Genomic DNA, 18,369 nt, shown 5'->3' on the forward strand with positions numbered 1-18,369 from the left:
CCGTGTTGACCCCTACACCAGTAATGACCTGGCCGAACGCGGCACTATACCCAATAACTCACGGTACGAAGCAGCAGTGTATCCTGATATTCCTCCGACTGGAGGATGAGTGTGATGAATCTGATTTTGGTTTGAACCCAAACACTCAGCCAAACTCATTCACACACTACAATTAACTGGACGTTTAGGACTCAACTCTGCCTTTGTATCTGATTCTTGTACAAAAGTGGTGTGAAATGTGAGCAATCATGCAATGTTTATCATCATGAACACACACACACACACACACACACACACACACACACACACACACACACACACACACACACACACACACACACACACACACACACACACACACACACCCTTGTACTTATATCTCTGTGAGGACTTTCATTGATGTAATACATTCCCTAGCCCATCCCTCAAACCTAACCTTCTCAACTGACTGCCTGACCCTAACCTTGACCCTAAACCAAGTCTCGACCCTCAAATGAAGATGTGAGGACCGGCTAAAATGTCCTCACTTTCCAAAAACATCCTCACTCTGTTGGTTAAATGCATATTCTAGTCCTTAATATGTAGCATGTACAAGAACACACACACACACACACACACACACACACACACACACACACACGCACACTGTATAATCATGCCTGTGTATTTGAACTTAGAGCCCAGCAGCTGCTCCTAGTAAAGATACAGAAGTTAGTGTGTCGAGGAGGGAAAGAAGAGAATGAAATGCATCGCAACAGCAGGGTAAGCTTCTCCCTGACTCATGTTTGCCTTTTCTTCAGCTTGATTTTACAATCATGCTAATATAGTTACTGCATCAATAAACCAATATTTAATAGTTTAATTGCCCGGGCTAAACTTCCTGAGGTATCCAAGTCTTACCAAGGAGATGTGTCTCATTTGTTGTCAGAATATCCTCTCAAACTTGCAGTACAAAAAGAGTTTTAATATAATGAAACACTGAATTGAGGAGGAAATTACTTAATCCTGGTGAAATCATTTGTTCACCCAGCAAGGCAATTTTTCTTGCCAATAAATCTTTTTTTTTTTTTTAATTATAAATCATAACAAGAAAAAAAAAATCTGGTACAAGTCTTGAAATAAGATGCATTTTCTAAAAAGATGTCGCTCTGTCTCACTGAAATTCTACCCACTAGGTGATTGAGGCTAAATTAAGAGGGATCGGACTCGAACTCAGACAAATATTCTTGGTAAGATCGAGGCTTCTGTGTGCAGAAAGCTCTTTAAGTAAACCACTCTGTCCCAGGTTCTTTTTTTTTCCAGCGTTACAGTCACACATGTCATATTTTCTTTGCGCTTCTCTCCCTCTCTCCCCAGTTGCAGTCTGCTGCAAGTTCACCACTCAGCCGACAATAATTACTGACACTGTGTTTTTGTTTTGTTTTTCGAGTCTTTACTTCTCAAGGCTTCGGTCATTCTAATGATGTTTTAGTGTGTTTTTGTTACGTTTGTTTGTTGTGAACAGATTAATATGCGCTGATGGGGAGACGGTCAGAAATATTGAGTTATTTTTGTTAGTTGGCTTTGCAACAGATTTGCAGAACAAAACTCAGGATAAAGATCAGCAAAAATCAACAGATATATCAAAAATCCCATTATTATTGTCTCAACAAACAAAAAAATAAAGATCCCGTCAGTATCGACTTTGACCATCAGCTAAATTATTATTTTAAACCTGAGAATAGAGATCAGCTCAGAATTTCCTAATCAATACAGGCACATAATTAAGGCTTTGTGCCTATGAGGTTGTATGAAGGAATTCTGATCAACAAAATGGCTGATCAGACTGAGTAGCAAGACACTCTTGATAGAAGACGACCAAAACATTTAGAAATGGTTGATTTGTCTACTTAAATAATCTTATTTATAATTTTTTGTTTGGTTTATCTGTATTGTTTTTAAAGTGGAAATTGAATCCTACTATTACGATCACTCCTGATAATTATTATTGTGAGAACCTTTTTAGACCCAAGTTCAAATTGTAATTTGAGATTATGTAGAGGCTTGTTTTAAATTGTGGTGCAGGCCGTGTCTGGTACCCGGGTCAGGAGTTTGAAACCCCTTTGTCATACGGTGTGTGTTTTTGTGAAGAACAATTTGCAGCCAGAAGAAGCCAGCCCCTCGTCTGATCAGAAATCCAGCCCCCGCTTGTCAAGAGCCAGCATCTTCCTCACTCAGATACTGCAGGTAATGCTGTGCAATAGAACCTCCTGTTTGTAACAAGAGATTCTGCTTGTCCGGGATTTAACCCGCTGGAATATGATCGATTACTCACGCTGATCGGAGATGAGACGAGATTATACGGAGACAACTGCGCAACAACAATAACCCAAAAGACGTTAAGTCTCCCTAAAGTCAAAAATGTGTCGCTCCTTTAGGATTCCTGAGGTTCACTGTGATGAGTGTGTAATTAAAACGTTCACCGGCTCGCTTTGAAGCTGGTTGTTGTGACTTAAATGTCCCTGATGGCAAATGAAGAACGACTTGACCCACATTTGGAAGGGTACGATTTTGAAAGTATGAGGGCGAAATCATAATCACCATCAAAACCTGCATGCAGATGGAGGGTTTTTCTGTGACTTACAACATAACTGAAGGGAATCTAATCTTGTACTCCTTTGTGTATTTGTCATATTCCAAACAAACTTCTGCTAAAATCTTGGAACGCTGCACCAGCCTCCAGCACGGAGGGACACTAAGCCGTCTGCTCTGGATTACAGGATGTACTAGCACCAAACAGTGGATAAAAATGACTCATTGTCATGAATAATACATAAGTTATGAATTTTCATTCAAAAATGGTTAATGCCATTTCAAAGAGGAATGACGCTTGATTTGAAAGTCTTGAAAGACATTTCCAATAACCACGTAATTGTTGAAGACTACATCAGTTGAATTATTCATTGCAGAATTTTTGGTTGTTTTTTTTCCCATAATGATTGTGTGAAAACACTATAATTTCTCCTCTGCATGTGTGTGTGTGTGTGTGTGTGTGTGTGTGTGTGATCCGTAGTTCGTCAGCAGGGTGGATATCAAGTACAAGCGAATGAACAGTAATGAGCGCATCAGGATCATCAACACAGGCAGCACAACACTACCCAGACAAGACTTTGAGACGCTGCGGCCAGAAGGTGAGAAGGAACCGATGAAGGATGAGAACAGATGGAACGTTCTCTCGTTGGTGTGCAGTTGAAATACGGTGACTAAAGTGGTCAAAGTAGGTGTAACAAGGACATGAGAGATGCTTCGCTACTCAGTGAAGCACACAGTGTGGAAAAAAAAAATTGCTGATGTCTCGAACTGAAGGGAATTCGTGCCAGGTTAAGTGGATCAACTGAAAGATGTAGAATTTTCCACGGAAGACGAGAAAGCTTTGATTTCTGTATGAAAAGTGTTTTTTTTTCTGTTCTGCTGTTGTGTCAGGGTCAGATGAGGTGTCTGTCCATTGAAGTGAAAGTAGTGGATGCTTTAGATGAACAGGAAGAAGCGAGATATGTTCCCTCGATGCATTTGAAGGTTCAGCTGGCGTGACCAACCAGCTGACAGTAATACAAACATCTGCTGCAGAGGTGAGAAGGTGGTGAGGAACTGTTCAACAGCGGCGTGTCACGGGCGAAAGCCGTTCAAGTGTCAGAGTAATAGTGAGTGATTACAACAAAGTTCCACATAAACATCTGGTGACCTAAAAAAGACCCAGAGAAGAAGAAGAATAGACCAGAGACAAAAAAATAAATAGCAAATACAAATTCAAAGTGCACCCGAGGATTGCAGCTGGGTTAGAAATCCTTAACATTTGGGGTGAACACACCAAACTTTTGGGGGATTTTTTTATTTCCTCTTCTCACCAGAACTGGACTAGATAGCTATGCTTCTCTCTTCTGTGTGCAATTGGGAGCTGAGGCCCTCAGAGACCTGCTGACCGCTAGTTAGCTTAGCATAAAGAATGGTTGTGGATGGGCTGTGTTGTATACCTCTGTCTTGACTGCTAAGCCCCTCCTCTGGTTGCAATAGGAAAGGATCTTGGTTTGTCTAGAAGTAACCCTCATCATCCTCCCTTGCAAATTCAGCTAAGTTTAGCAACACCGGTCGCTCTTCTAGACGTCAACGATTGTTTTGTTTCGTTGGCCAAAGTCAAAATAGGCTCGTGCTATTTCACAGCTATTTTAATGCAGGCGAAGATCACTGCAAGAATCTTAAAATATCATAAAAGTGCACAAACCTGTGTTATGTGAACAGAAAACTGAGGTACGTGAAAATACTGGGCAGCACGGTGGTGCAGTGGTCAGCATTGTCGCCTCACAGCAAGAAGGTTCTTTCTGTGTGGAGTCTCCATGTTCTCCCTGTTCCTGCGTGGGTTCTCTCTGGTACTCCAGCTTCCTCCACAGTCCAAAGACATCAAGAGGGGACGAGGCTGATTGATACTCTAAATTGACCGTAGGTGTGACTGTGAGTGTGAATGGTCGTTTGTCTCTATGCGTTGGTCCTGTGATGGACTGGTGACCTGTCCAGGGTGAACCCCACCTCTCGCCTGAGGGCTGCTGGGATAGGCTGCAGCCCCCCCCCCCCCCCCCCCCCCCAGCACAACCCTTAACAGGATAGGTGGTAGAAAATGGATGGATGGATGGATGAAAAAAAACTGGTTGGTGAAAGCCTGGTCTGAGGACATCTTTCTCTCTGTATGTGTGTGCTGTCTTGTCTGGACACAGAAGCTGCTGACCCAGACAGTCTCCTGAGCAGGAGTTTGAACCTCATTCCCTACAGTCCCGTCACCCCTCAGTGGACTCAGAGGAAACGACCCATCTTATTCAGTCCCACTGCTCTGGCCAAAATCCTTACACAGAAACTACTCAACTTGGGGGCTTCCATGGACTTCAGTACCTGCAAACCAGGTCAGTACATGAAGCTGTAAGAGCAGTTCATTTCCATGTTTCCCACATTTTGTACTGTAAACTATTTTCTTGTCTGTAACAACATCGACTGCACGTCTGTCCTCCTGGGTGAGGGATCCCTCCTCTGTTGCTCACCCTGAGGTTTCTCAGATTTTTCCCTGTTAAAAGGGTTTTCTATGGAGTTTTTCCTCAGTCGATGTGAGGGTCTGAGGGCAGAGGATGTTGTTATGATGCCATGTGAAGCCCTTTGAGACAAACTGTTTGTGAAAACGGGCTCTACAAATAAAATTGCCTTGCCTTGCCTTGCCAGTACTCATTCACAGTAAGTGGCATAACTCTGATGCTGGTGATTTAAGATGGAGGAGATAGTGGGTGCTGTGGTGAAGGAGTGAGAGAGAGGGTCGGGTATTGCGCAGCGCTGGGGTGTTATTGTTAAGGAGTGTTACGATGCAGGCAGACTAGATGATAATGTGGTGGTGAAACACAGGAATTCTGATCGACAGTTTTATTTTAGGATTAGTTTCATATCACTGTTAGTCAGATGACACTTGAGTCTGCCGGGTGAGATCAGCTGTTCCCGTCACGAGGAGAACGTCAACGTAAAGAACCGAACATCTGTCACGCCAACAGCCTGCGTGATGTCACTGTTATTCAGAGATTTCAAAAGTGAAAACATACGGAGTTTCCCTTTGTAGGCAACAAATTAAAATCTGATTGTGTCTCTATTTTATTGTAATTCTGTTAACAGACGTATTGTCCAAAGAGGAGTTTCATCTGAAACAGAGGGTGGAGCCCTTCATTCACTTCAGAGAGAAACAGTCCGCATTTGAATGCATCACCAGGGAAAACATAGAGGCCGTGGCTGCCAAGGTTGGCTTTTGTTTGATTTCACTGACTTACAAATCTACAAAATGAGCTTTTAATTACTTTGTGGAATGTGACAGTTGTACCAAGTCTACATTTACCTGAAACAACCTATTCCGTGCCTCTCCTCATCACTAGGGCAAACACTGCCTGCTGGAGGCGGAGCTTAGCTGCGTCAAAGACCTCCTGAGGAGAGAAATCTACCCGATCATCATCTTTGTCAAGATTTGTGAGAAAAATGTCAAGAAGCTACGGTAGGCTCATCAAGACCTCACTCAGACATGCGTCCAGCTACACATACGCGCCTGTGCGGGACATTTTGACCCCAGGGTGGAGATGAGATTGAGGACAGTCTGAGCTAAATGAACGTTGGTCTGTGAGGTTTGTTGCACCGTGAACTTCAACAGAGGTGTGAATCTGAAACAAAGAATGGACGAGTGGAAAAACTGTTCCAAATGTCAGAACATAAGTGAAAATGTCAGAGGAGATATATTTAGCTCAAAATATATATTTCTATGTTTTTATTGTACCTCCTCATCAATGGATTGTCCATCTGATGTATTTGCAGGTGGATTTTGCCTCTAAACCCCCCCCCCCCCAAAAAAAACCCAGCATGTTATCTGACTATCAGTGTTTTTCTCTCCTGTACAACAAAGTTCCAACACAGTTATTGCAGAGCATCTACAGGATCTCACCAGTCGTGACCACACTCTCCGCCACATTGCTGTTTCCTTCCTGTTTCCTGTCCACACAGGAAGTTGCCTCAACGTGTGGAGTCAGAGGAGGAGTTTGTGAGGACATGTCGGGCTAAAGAGAAGGAGCTCGAGGGCATCCCGTGCCTCTATACCAGCCTGGAGCCGGAGGCCTGGGCAGGGGTGGACGACCTCATCGTGGTCATTCGAGACCGAATCCTGGATGAGCAGAGGAAGACCATCTGGGTGGAGCACGACCTCCTGTAAACACACATGAAGATAGGCGTGTGCATTATACTTTTATTTTTCACATATATTTATGCTTAATATCAAAAGCACACATGGCAAGTCAAATATTCTTGAAATACATGCATTATATAATTTCTGAAAGATGTCCCTTTAGTTGTTTTGGAGAAATCAAACAGACTCAGAGAAGGAGCTGTCTTTTACTCTCAGAAAAGTTAAAGCTGTCAACTCTGACTATACTGCCCCCTAGTGGCCGGGACCACCTCCAGTCAAATCAAACAAACTTTTAAATTTATTCGTAACTTTTTTCAGAAAATATGACTATATGATTTACTGAATGTAAAAGTATGTTTTTATTCCTTCTTTGTAAATAGGATAAAATAGAATAGAATAGAGAAAATATTAGAAAACACATATCATCATCTTCCATTCCATCCATTGTCTTCCGCTAATTCCTACATTAAGGGTCGTGGGGGGGGGGGGGGGGGGGGCTGGAGCCTATCCCAGCAGCCTTCGGGTGAGAGGTGGGGTTCACCCTGGACAGGTCACCAGTCCATCACAGGACCAACACATAGAGACAGACAACCATTCACACTCACAGTCACACCTACAGTCAATTTAGAGTATCAATCAGCCTCGTCCCCTCTTGATGTCTTTGGACTGTGGGAGGAAGCTGGAGTACCAGAGAGAACCCACACAGGAACAGGGAGAACATGGAGACTCACACAGACAGATCCTGTGATGGAGCCGAGACTTGAACCAGGAACCTTCTTGCTGTGAGGGGACAGTGCTGAGCACTGCACCACCGTGCCGCCCCATTTCACCATCTACTTAAAATAATTCATTAGTCATTTTTTGACTAATTTTTTTTTGCCTAAAACAACTCCTTATGTTTTGTCTCCAGTCTTTTGTGTTTTTTGAAAAACTTGAAAAAAATGACATAGTCGATTGTTTTAAGAAGGCGACTTTATGACAAAAATAAATTGTAGGGACGTATGCTGAGAAAGCATCAGTGCTGTGGATATTAGCTTGTGAATTAAAACTCACCTTGCATTTTGGAAGCAGGTCTCATGTGAGGCGAATTTTGTTGGCGTGTCTCTTCTTTCACGTTTCAATCACAGGTGGTTTTAATTTCAGATGATCTCTCCTCTGCATCTACCGATGAACTCGGTTTCAAGCAAATATATATTTGAACGAAACAGTTGATCAGTTTTAATTTTAGTAGAAGACGGTGTTGTTCGGCGATATCATTCATCATTGTAAACCTGTTTGTATCCTTCTCACTTAATTCATGTCTCCAGAATATAAATTTTGCTTTACATATGTTGTTTGTCATGATCTCTGTCCATCTTGCTCCAAAAATAGTGTTTTGATACTTAAAGAGGGCTCAGACAGAAATGGGCTGACCAGAAGGGGATTTACAGAAACCTCATCTGAGAGGACATGTAATGTTTCTGCAAATCCTCGTATTTTCAGCTCCGTGTATGAACGTCACCACATTGAGCTTTTTCGGGTCAAAATGTCCCCGTGTTTTTGACTCGTACAGCCTGGTGCGTGTGCTGAAACCCACACGCCTTCCTCTGCACTTGGCACAGTCAGACTCCAAATGACTCGGTAAGTTAGTTGGCTTCCCGGCGCAAGTTTAGCCAATAACAGCAGTGAAGTTTCGCCTTGTGGAAAAAATGGAATACCAGCTTTCATGAATGGTTCAATGTATTTACAGTCAAAGCCATAGACTTCATGAAATGCAAGAATTATGAATGGAAAAAGGATGTTTAGATATTTATAAAACTTACATAAGTATAAATATTAGGATTTATATTTTGTACTCGGGTGTGTTCATGCTCAGTGTGTGTGTGTGTATGTGTGTGTACATTAGATCTCACAGGATGGGTAGAGTTGACAACCGACATGCTTTCATGAGCCTGAGGCACTCTAAACAGACGCACACATCCCCACAGCCGTCTCTCCTAATTATAATTCTTTTGGTCTATTTTTTTGGAGGCTGCTTCTGCAGGTAGAAGCAGGTTATTTTCAGCACACAGTTCATGTGGGAGGCAGAAAGAAAGAGAGGGTGATGGAGGAGGAGGACGAGCAGCAGCAGGAGGGGAGAGACTGTCAACATAAATCATCCCAGGGACATGTTATGATGGAGCTGACCCAGAAAAGTGAAATTTTCCCCTCGTGAGCCCACTCTGCCGAAGCCTCCTCTGTGAAATCTCGCGATAGTTTGTGCACTCGCGCTCCATCTCCAAGGAAAAACGAGAGTGGAAGACCTGCTCTCATCACAGCTCAGTCTGGCTCAGCTGACGCGGCGTTGCCTGGGAGCGACAAAAGAGGTGAGAAGCGGTTGTTTTCTCCGCTCTTTCGCCGTGTTATCCAGAAGTCTTCAAAGAAACGCTACGTTTCATGTGGTGGTACCAACGTTTCCACCATTGCGGCGGCGATGAGCACTACTTTGACTCGCGTACCGCTACCTTGCTCACCGACAGCGTGTATTGATTAAACTGTCCGGAGACTCGTTATTTTCTTTAGCTCCTCCGCGATATTTCGTCGAGAATTAGGACACCCAGGCGTTGGTAAAGCCGAAACACAGGCGAGGAACAGCCCGTTCCCGCGGCGCTGCTGTCCAGTCAAAGGCTACATTGTGTCCGGTCTGGCATCCGCTGGCGGCTGCTGCGGACAGGACGGTGTGATTTATCTCGCGGCGGCCGGGGGGGGAGCTCCGGACGGCTGCTCCGCCGCTTCTGCCGGATTATACGTAGGTTACAGGGCCGGTTGGACTCCGGTATTGAGCTGGTGCTGAACTCAAGGAGGAGAGGTGAGTTACGAGTCACCTCAACTCTATTTATATGCCTGCAGGACGACTTTAAATCACACTGTAGCAAATGTTACATCCAAAATATAGCAGAAAAGTGAGTAAACTGTGTCAATGCAGATATAATTCTTGAGCCCAGTGAAGGTTATTATTGCCTTCATTGTAGTAAAAGTAGTTCTAACACACTGAAAACACAAACTATTTGATTTGAAATAAAGTAATAATCATTGCCAAAATGTACATTGAAGAATGAAGAGTAAAAGGTAAATGCTCAGTTAAATTTATGCTGTTATGGTGAATTTTAAATTTCATTCTAAAGGCTGGTTGTTAAAACTTTACTGTGGTTTCACACTTAAGTTCATGTGTTTCAGTGTAAATTTGTGAGAACGAGACTTCCGTTGGAATCAGGGGTCCGGCATCAAACATTAATCAGTTATCAGATCAAACATTCAGAATATCTCAACTTTTCAAATCAATATTTTTCATGTGGTTTCTGGTAATGTAATGTGTTTTAAAATGCAAAAAAAAAAAGGCTGCAAAGAGGTCTTTGCACCTATTGTAAAGGGGTCTTTAAATGTCAGCGTAAAACTATTTTGACAAAGTCTTGTGTTATTATGAATTATAACTGAATTTTTAAATTTTCATTGAAAGTGTAGCTGGCCCTCATGTGTCTGGTATGACTTCATGATGGAGCCGCAGTGATTAGCATGCAGACTGACGAGTAGACTAAAGTCACTGGAGAGCCCAGTGATAATTTTCCGTGTCAATGGACCCCTCTCTTAGCTTCAGGAAAGAGGAAATAGTACAAGGACTGTTGCATGAGGGCTCCAAATTTAGAAGTGTGTCGGAATGGAAAAGTGTGGCCGTGTAACTTTTAAACTGCAGAAGAAGAAGAAGACAGAATGAAGATGGAGCGGGCTGAAGAGACAGGAACTGTAAGATCAGCACAAGTTGAGCAGACACTCTGCATTTGTCTTAAACTAATTAGTCTCAGCGTGATCTCTTGGTTTGGTGTCTTAAACTCTTTCTACCAGCCCTCTTTCAAAGGTTGCTCGTGACCTCAGGGGGGCTCAGTATCAGTGTAGCGATACCGCACCATAATCCACGGAGCACTGGATGAGTACAGGAGGATGCTTGTTCGATGCAAACTTATTCATTTATGGTATGCTGAGCTCCCTGGCGGGCAGGTATTTGACAGCCATGTGTAACTTTACTGCTGTGAGTGGGTGTTAGCTCAACTTTGAGAGCAGAAACGCTTCACTCTCACTCTCAGAGCTGAAACGGTGCTGTTTGTATTTAAGACTTTCTGGCCTGAATCAGAAAGATGAGCACTGGAAGGTCTTTGTGTTTGAAGCAGCATGATTTTCTGTTTTAAGGCTGAAATATTTTTAATTTGGAGCTCTGTAGATTTAAGAAGCAACTCTGAGGTGGTTTTCCTTCCATATCTGTTGCTGCAGACATGGAGCAGAGGTGAGAGGTGATCCTGTTTCCTGCTGGGCTGCACAGCATCATGAGAAGACTGATTCTGTTACAGACTGTTATAACTACCATCCATCCATCGCCATGGTGAGCTACTGGACTGTGACTCCGTTGCCATGGTGACCCACGCTAAAACCGTGTAAATACAATCTGTTGCTTTGTGACCGTGTATTAAAGACACAGGTAACTAAGTTTTAAACTGCTGCCATGGTGATGTTGTTATAGACTGTTGCTATGGTGATCCTGTAGCAAGCTTCTGGCACACCGGTCAGTCACTATGGGAACGTCCAGGATGTTCCGCATCTTTGTAGTCCTGGGCTCAGCCTTCATGATCCTCCTGATCATTTTCTACTGGGATGATGTCGGAGGCTCCCACCTGTACCTGCACTCTCCTGTCTCACCTGGGCCCAAGATCCCACACCCCCCTCCACAGCAGCGGCCTCAAACCCCCCGAACCCCGTCCTTCCTCTCAGACATCGATGCCTTTGTTAATCAGTTCTTAGAGCCAGGAACTGGTGAACCCACAGACCCTGTCCCCCCTGAGACGGGCAACCAATCAGAAAAGGCAGAAGAACGATACATACCACGACAGGAGTGGAAGATTCACCTGACCCCAGTGGCAGCAGAGCTGCGGGAGAGACAGGTGAATCTATTACATTAGTTATTTTTTAGTAATTGTAGGAGTAGATTTGACCTACGATGAACTTTTTAAGGATTGTACAAGCTGAAGTAATTCCAGTGTAGCGTGTAGTAGCTGTGAAGTCAAATCATTTGGAGGATGAGGGTAACATACTGGATATCTCGCAGTTTGAAGGTGTAATCACTTTATTGTACATTGTCCTAGTTTACGTACCTTTTTGTTGTTTTTGGGTGAGTAGTAAATGTAACAATGTCTGCTCATCATCATGCAATAACCAGGAGCAGCGGCGGAGGTTACTGAAGGAAATGTGCACAAATGACAGCATATCATTTCCTGGCAAAAACCGCTCATTTGATGACATCCCCAACAAGGAGCTGGATCACCTGATTGTGGATGACAGGCATGGGATCATCTACTGCTATGTTCCGAAGGTAAACAGCGCCTGCATTTTACTGGTTTCCCCGAATCCTGTCTGTCTATAGTCTGTCCACACACACACACACACTATGCTGTAGCCAGTTTTTCCCAGTGTCACTTCGATAACTTCAGCTTAACTTGAGAGTGACAGATTTGTATCCCACCCTCTCAGGTAGCGTGCAGTAACTGGAAGCGGATCATGATTGTTCTCAGTGAGAGTTTGCTGCATGACGGCGTTCCTCAGAGGGACCCGCTGGCCATCCCCAGGGACCTGGTGCACAACAGCAGCATGCACTTCACCTTCAACAAGTTCTGGAAACGTTATGGGAAGTTTGCTAGGCACCTCATGAAGGTTGGTTCAGGTCCACAACTTCTCGCTGTAACGCACTTAGCATTTTCCCCGATGCTCCTCTTTTTTTGTGTGTGTGTAAACCAGTATGGTGCCGCAGTCAGACAGCTGTCACCCTTTGACTCCCTGCGGACACGTCTAACAGAGCATCTGTGTTTAGACACCCCAGGGTTTAAACCTTCCACTGCTACTATCATATCATCATTGATAATAACATGGTATTACAGCTGCCAGCCTGAGTTAACTTCAATAAGCCTCTGGTTGAGGTAGCAAAGCATTTTTCTTTTGGGAAACAGAGTTTTGGCAGCAGTGCTCTCAGCGCTTCTCTCCAGCACAATATTGTTTTGTGCCAGTTTTTTCAAAGATTTTCTCACTGCCACCATCATTGTTTCCCCCTTGTGCCCTTCGTCATTGTTGCTCTATATCAGTAAATTTCAGTGTCTCGGTTAAGATGTCTCTCTCAAGGTTCATTTTATGTTGTAGGTGAAGTTGAAGAAATACACCAAGTTCATTTTTGTGCGGGACCCCTTTGTGCGTCTCATCTCTGCCTACCGGAATAAATTTGAGATGCGCAATGAGGACTTCTATCGCCGCTTCGCACAGATCATGCTGCGCCGCTACGCCAACCAGCCGACCCCTCCTGCCTCTGTGGACGAGGCGTTTGCTGTGGGTGCCCACCCCTCCTTCTCTAACTTCATCCAGTATCTGCTAGACCCTCAGACGGAGAAGGAGATGCCCTTCAATGAGCACTGGAGGCAGGTGTATCGGCTTTGCCATCCGTGCCAGATTCAGTATGACTTTGTGGGCCACTTGGAGACGGTGGAGGAGGATGCTGAGCACTTACTCCGTCAACTACGAGTGGACAATGTGGTGGAGTTCCCCACCTCTCACAGGAACCTTACAGCCAGCAGCTGGGAAACAGATTGGTTTGGCACTGTCCCCTTAGAGGCGCGGAGGAAACTTTACAAGCTCTACGAACCTGACTTCAGGCTGTTTGGCTACGACAGACCGGAGTCCCTCCTCAATGAGTGACTCATGTCTCTGCACATGGACCCGGCCCCAACAACGTTTGTTTCTCATGTAATGAGCAAGGACCTCTTCCCTTGCTCCTGGTATTGCAGTTGTGGTCCCCAGTTTGCGCTTTCTCACACTGAATTCACACTCTCCTGAGGACACGACTGCTGGGATCAGACTACACCATACTTTCGTCTTTCATGATATTCCCCATGTCGCAGTCATAGCGCCGTACACTCTCATGATATAACAAGAACGACCCAAACCCAATGAAGCAGGAGAGCCTAGCACTACTAATGATTACACTGGGTTGCTGAAGTGCCTCTGCTTTTTCTGCCAACATTTAACTCTTTATGAAATGAATCCCAAGTGAAAAACAAAAGCTATGTTGTTGTTGCCACTGCTCACGAGATGTCTGGCTCGACCCGTCATCGCTCTGCAAGAGACAAAAAACCCCACTGCGGCTTGTTTGTGTTTCAGGAAGCTAATCCCAACCATCAGGATGGAGCAGTGGTACCCGTGCAACATCACACTTAGGGGACCGCTAGGCCATGCTAGGAACATGAGCAACCGCCAACCAACCCTAACCCTGTTGGACAGCACATGTTAGTCAGTGTGTAACTTTAGAAATCTTTGCTGAACCTGCCTTATTGCACGTTCCGAGCCTTGGAAGGTTTACTGCTAGCTTAGCTTTCATGAAGCAAGGGCAGCTTTGGAAAAAAAAAAAAGTAGGACGCCAAAAGTGGAAAGTGCTGAAAACGACGACTCATAAACAGCTGCCAAGTAGTGAGCTCACACCTGCGGCAATTACTGCTCCAACGTTTTCTCCCTGTCATTGCTCTTCAAACAGCAGCACCGCTCCGCTATGTTTACATCATGTAAACCGGAGTGTGTGACCTCATCTGCTTTGCTTAACGTCAACAAACACGTCATAGGAAAGGAGGAACAAGGCAGAAACAGAAGGATATGGCAGGCTTGTTAGACTGAAAGTCATGCCACAAGAGGTAGATTTATTCCGGCCTGATGCTGGCAATGTGTTGGCAGCGACAAGAATCCCATCATAATTGGGCAGATTTAGTGTCATCTGATCCCAGCACAAGGACGCGCACTAACTGATGTGAAGCCAGGATAGAGAAACCATTATTCCCTGTCGTCCAGTCACAAGGATGATGGCACAAGCACAGATGTGTGACTGTTGAGATACAGATGTGTCCAAGAGATTTTGTCCATTCATTGTAAAGTGGAACTCAAAACGCCATGGAGAGTATTAAGCACTCCCAACACTGATGTCACACCACGCCTTGTCATTTTGAGATGTCACAGTTCTGTGGTGACTAACGATGATCCCACAGACTTCGTAGCAGGAAGCTGCACACACACACACACACACACACAAAAACAAAAGGATGTCACAGAGCAGTAATCTGTGGTGTCGGAGAGCCCTTCGGTCGTGACGCCACCACACGCCGTGGATAAGATGACGTCAGGGTGGTTTATGGAAACGCTTGCAATCAGAGAGGCTAGTTTTAAACATAGCTGCACTAGAGAGTGGTAGTTTTCAGCTAATTTATTTCAAATTGTCTCAGTGCAATGTTTATGTTCAGCATGAAAGGGATTTTTAACACTTGAAAATAAATGCAATTAAAAAAAAAAAGAATTTCTTTAAATCTCATACACAGATTAGCAAAATAGTACGAAAAAAAAAATCCCCTCTGCTTTATGCAACCCGTAATTATTTCAAAGAACGCCACGTTGTAGCCTCATCGAACAGAAGCACAGTGAAAACCAGGTGGGAATCGCTGGACTTGTCTCAGCTCGTCTTTGTGACCAAAACTGGAGTGCCAGCATTCTTTCAATTTCATGTCAGCTGGATGTGTTGCAGGACAGTTGTCCAGAGGGAATTATTTTCTCTGGTTGCTCATTACCCAAACCAGCGTTGTCGTCACCTTTTGAGTTTTCAGGTACTCGTTGCGGTTGTTAACACTGAACTACGGCAGGGGCGGGGGGCCACCCTGGAGACTGCCAACAGTGTCACCCCTCCCCCTCCCCCTCCCCCCACCATCTCGAATCTTGTAGACATTTCTGTTTTAAGGGCAGCATTTTTTCTGGGATGCAGTGTGGTGTAGCAAGCAGCTGAGCACATCACATGAAGCCAAAAGAAAAAAAGAAGTGATCTTGAGTGTGCAATTCTCCTACACTGTTGTGAAGATACTTGAGGCTGGGGGGAGAGGTTGTGCGCACATCACGGAGGTGCCAGGCTGTCAGAAGGTCTTGCAGAAAAGGGAAAAGCCAGCCTGCACACTCACTCCAAGCCAGAGAAACTTTGACAACATTTGAAGGGTTCGATCCTTGCAGATGGTGTGCAGGCTCCTTTTTTTCTAGCAAGACACTTGATGCTAGAAAACAACTGTTAAAAATGGTACAAAACGAGAGATGGAAAGAAGATAGTAGTGCCTTCGGTTGCAAACGTTTACACAGCAAAAATAAGTATTTTTGTAGAGGGACTTGATTTTTTTTTTTTTTATTTCGACAGCTGTATGACGCCACAGCGAGTATATTTGATATACTGGTACTTGTTAATCATTTGGAAAGAATAGGAGCCAACAGAGCCCTTAAGCAGAGCTGGCTTTAGTGTCTATGTGACCTGTTGATCATGCAGGTATGTGATGTCATGGACACACTGATCCACATTATTACCTGTGTGTGTGTGTGTGTGTGTGTGTTTTTTTCCCCCCACACTTTTGACTCTGTGTCACTGCCTTTTCGTTTTTGTTGTAGAAATGTGAGGTATTTTATCAGAGGGGTAATATTTTCTACTTTTTAAAATGGTATCATTTCACGATCAGATCTAAAATCATTTTGCATCGAGATCCTAAATGCCATCGTCACTGTGGACTTTATGCAAAAATGAGGAAAGAACAGTCACCCCTCGCTCGTCCTCATCATGAGATCTGTTACATTCTTGTCAGCACCGTCTTCTGCCACATCTGAACGTGTTAACCACGTCAGCAGTGGTGTCTGTTTCTCTAAGTGAAAACACGAAGACTGGAAGATGGAATCATTTTTATAAACCCAAGAAGAGAATTGTTTATTTATTGGCAGGTAAATGCTGCTCTTGTCAAGAAAAAAAAAAAAAAAGAAAGAAAATTCAGTCTCGGAGTGTTATTGAATAAAGTTTGACTGCTGATGTGTGTGTTTCGACGTCACTGTTCCATCGCTTCAGAGGTTTCTTAAAACTGCAACCTACCTTTTAAACTCGTGCAGAATCTCACATCAGATGCGGTAAAATACTGTAGATTTTATGTAGAAATGAATGGCCTTCAAGTTCAAATCGCTACGATTCCACACAAGGCTGCCGAGCTCAAACTAGAGGCTGACGTCAGCATCTGCTACGCCTTGTAGCCTTCTGCTAACGCGGATGAATAATTGAGTCGTGTTGCTCCTCCAGAGTTGGAAAATGTTCTCACAACAAATGGATTAAATAATGATGGTGGAGCGTCTCATCTCACAGGGGTTGCAAGATGCTGAAAAACTTTGCTGCAACACTGACAGTGAGTGAGCTGGAGGGGGGGGGGGGGGGGGGGGGGGGATAAAAAAAATCTCCAGACCAGTTTTGGTGAAACATGGCAGCAGTGCTCACACTAATCTGACAATAATCACTACACCTCTAAATCCAAAAATCCCTATTCCCTACCTTCGTCTTCTCTCCTGCCCATCAGCGGTAGCTGGTCAGAAACCTTCGAGTTATTTACTGTTCTGAGTCAGAAATCTTCAAGCTTCCAAACCTCAGCCGCCAACATGCCACCTGCCTTCCTCTCCTGCTCACCAGAGATTCCACCCACAAGCCATCGGTCACTCCGTCACTTTCCACGTCTGTTCAGTGAAACCTATTTACTCTGCGATGAGCTCCTCAACAGCACCTGAAGTGACCAAAGGCAACCTGCAGTCTGGCTGAAATAGTTTCTCATCTCATACAAGGAGAAAAAAAGGAAAAAAAAAAAAAAAAAAGCGAAATTATTTTGGATTTTCATCTGCATTTCTTATCATCTCGTCTTTGTACGAGATGATTTGATGCATTTAAGACAATTTGCAAAATACTTGGAAAAACATTTAGTTTCATTATTAATGAAAAATAATTCAGTCTCAGCGTTGCAAGTGTCTTACTGCATTATTGTGTTATAAGAGGAAGAGTGGAATTTTATTTCATAATAACTAAAAAAAAAAAAAAGTCAGTTTGTAGTGTTTAATTAAAGCCTGTATAACTGAGGGGAGAAAAGAGCATGAAGTTAATGTTCCAACCTGGACAACGCAACGTTTGAAGAAGGTGTTTATGAAATGTTTCACGCCTGAAAATACACGCCTGCCCCCCAATAAGACGGTACATACTTACCAAGATATTTGAGTGTGTGTGTGTGTGTGTGTGTGTGTGTGGGGAGGGGGGGGGGGTAAAGAAAGCAGAAATCTTCGCGAATGCGCCAATAAAATAATTACTGACTTGGGTGAGAACGCTCCTCCGCAGTGCTCCGCTGCGTCCTCCAGGTGTCACTGCGTCCGTGTCAATCCAAGACCTCGGCGGCGGCGTCCGTCATCGCTTGATTATGTTCGTCTGCAACGCAAAACTGGCTTCCGATCCACCACATATCACTGCATGTGGGACATTTTCACAGCGGCCATTTTGAGATGAAGTTGAAGGCAACACAGGTGTTACTAATCCCGCTAATTAAGGCAGCGTGGAGGAGGCGCTCGGTTCATGTCCTCTGTAACAACCGCGTTTCCCCTCAGGCATCAGTGGCTCCGCTGAGAGAAGGCCTGAATCCTAATACCACATTTTGAAAAGTACTTTTACTCTCTCCCTCTGGTCAAGAAGTAGATGTCAAGATCCAGGGAGTTCTGTGCTTGATAGTCGATATCTCCTGGCCACT

At 44.2% G+C, this 18,369-nt stretch overlaps 2 protein-coding genes across 9 annotated transcripts in view; both read left to right on the top strand.

Moving 5' to 3' along the window:
• The window catches only part of card11 (caspase recruitment domain family, member 11), a 24,242-nt gene extending 17,031 nt beyond the window's left edge, over positions 1 to 7,211 (top strand). For 2 of the 4 annotated variants that reach the window (XM_086185605.1, XM_086185606.1), the window contains exons 18-25: positions 1 to 63; positions 678 to 762; positions 2,131 to 2,226; positions 3,053 to 3,170; positions 4,746 to 4,928; positions 5,677 to 5,798; positions 5,931 to 6,046; positions 6,547 to 7,211. The exon at positions 1 to 63 is cut by the window's left edge and continues 181 nt beyond it. In XM_086185605.1, the coding sequence (XP_086041731.1) occupies positions 1 to 63; positions 678 to 762; positions 2,131 to 2,226; positions 3,053 to 3,170; positions 4,746 to 4,928; positions 5,677 to 5,798; positions 5,931 to 6,046; positions 6,547 to 6,751 (988 nt within the window). In that variant the 3' untranslated portion in view covers positions 6,752 to 7,211. Of the gene's footprint in view, positions 64 to 677; positions 763 to 2,130; positions 2,227 to 3,052; positions 3,171 to 4,745; positions 4,929 to 5,676; positions 5,799 to 5,930; positions 6,047 to 6,448 lie in introns of all 4 variants that reach the window. The other 2 variants (XM_086185607.1, XM_086185608.1) reach the window with 2 other exon arrangements.
• Positions 7,212 to 8,961: 1,750 nt separating this feature from the next.
• On the top strand, positions 8,962 to 14,851 carry LOC147245387 (carbohydrate sulfotransferase 12-like). Of its 5 annotated transcripts, none has more exons than XM_086185632.1 (6): positions 8,962 to 9,069; positions 11,006 to 11,166; positions 11,253 to 11,670; positions 11,946 to 12,098; positions 12,257 to 12,436; positions 12,917 to 14,851. In XM_086185632.1, the coding sequence occupies exons 3-6, from the start codon at positions 11,305 to 11,307 to the stop codon at positions 13,463 to 13,465; spliced, it is 1,248 nt and encodes a 415-aa protein (XP_086041758.1). In that variant the 5' UTR covers positions 8,962 to 9,069; positions 11,006 to 11,166; positions 11,253 to 11,304; the 3' UTR covers positions 13,466 to 14,851. The 5 variants fall into 5 exon arrangements, with proteins under 5 accessions (XP_086041758.1, XP_086041759.1, XP_086041762.1 ...); XM_086185633.1 differs by having other exon boundaries at positions 11,006 to 11,114; XM_086185636.1 differs by having other exon boundaries at positions 11,006 to 11,114; positions 11,524 to 11,670.
• The last annotated feature ends 3,518 nt before the right edge of the window (positions 14,852 to 18,369 follow it).

Source organism: Aulostomus chinensis, chromosome 18 (assembly GCF_037954235.1).
Source record: "Aulostomus chinensis isolate RoL2024-O1b breed Wild chromosome 18, RoL_Achi_v1.0, whole genome shotgun sequence".
NCBI classification, from domain to species: domain Eukaryota; kingdom Metazoa; phylum Chordata; class Actinopteri; order Syngnathiformes; family Aulostomidae; genus Aulostomus; species Aulostomus chinensis.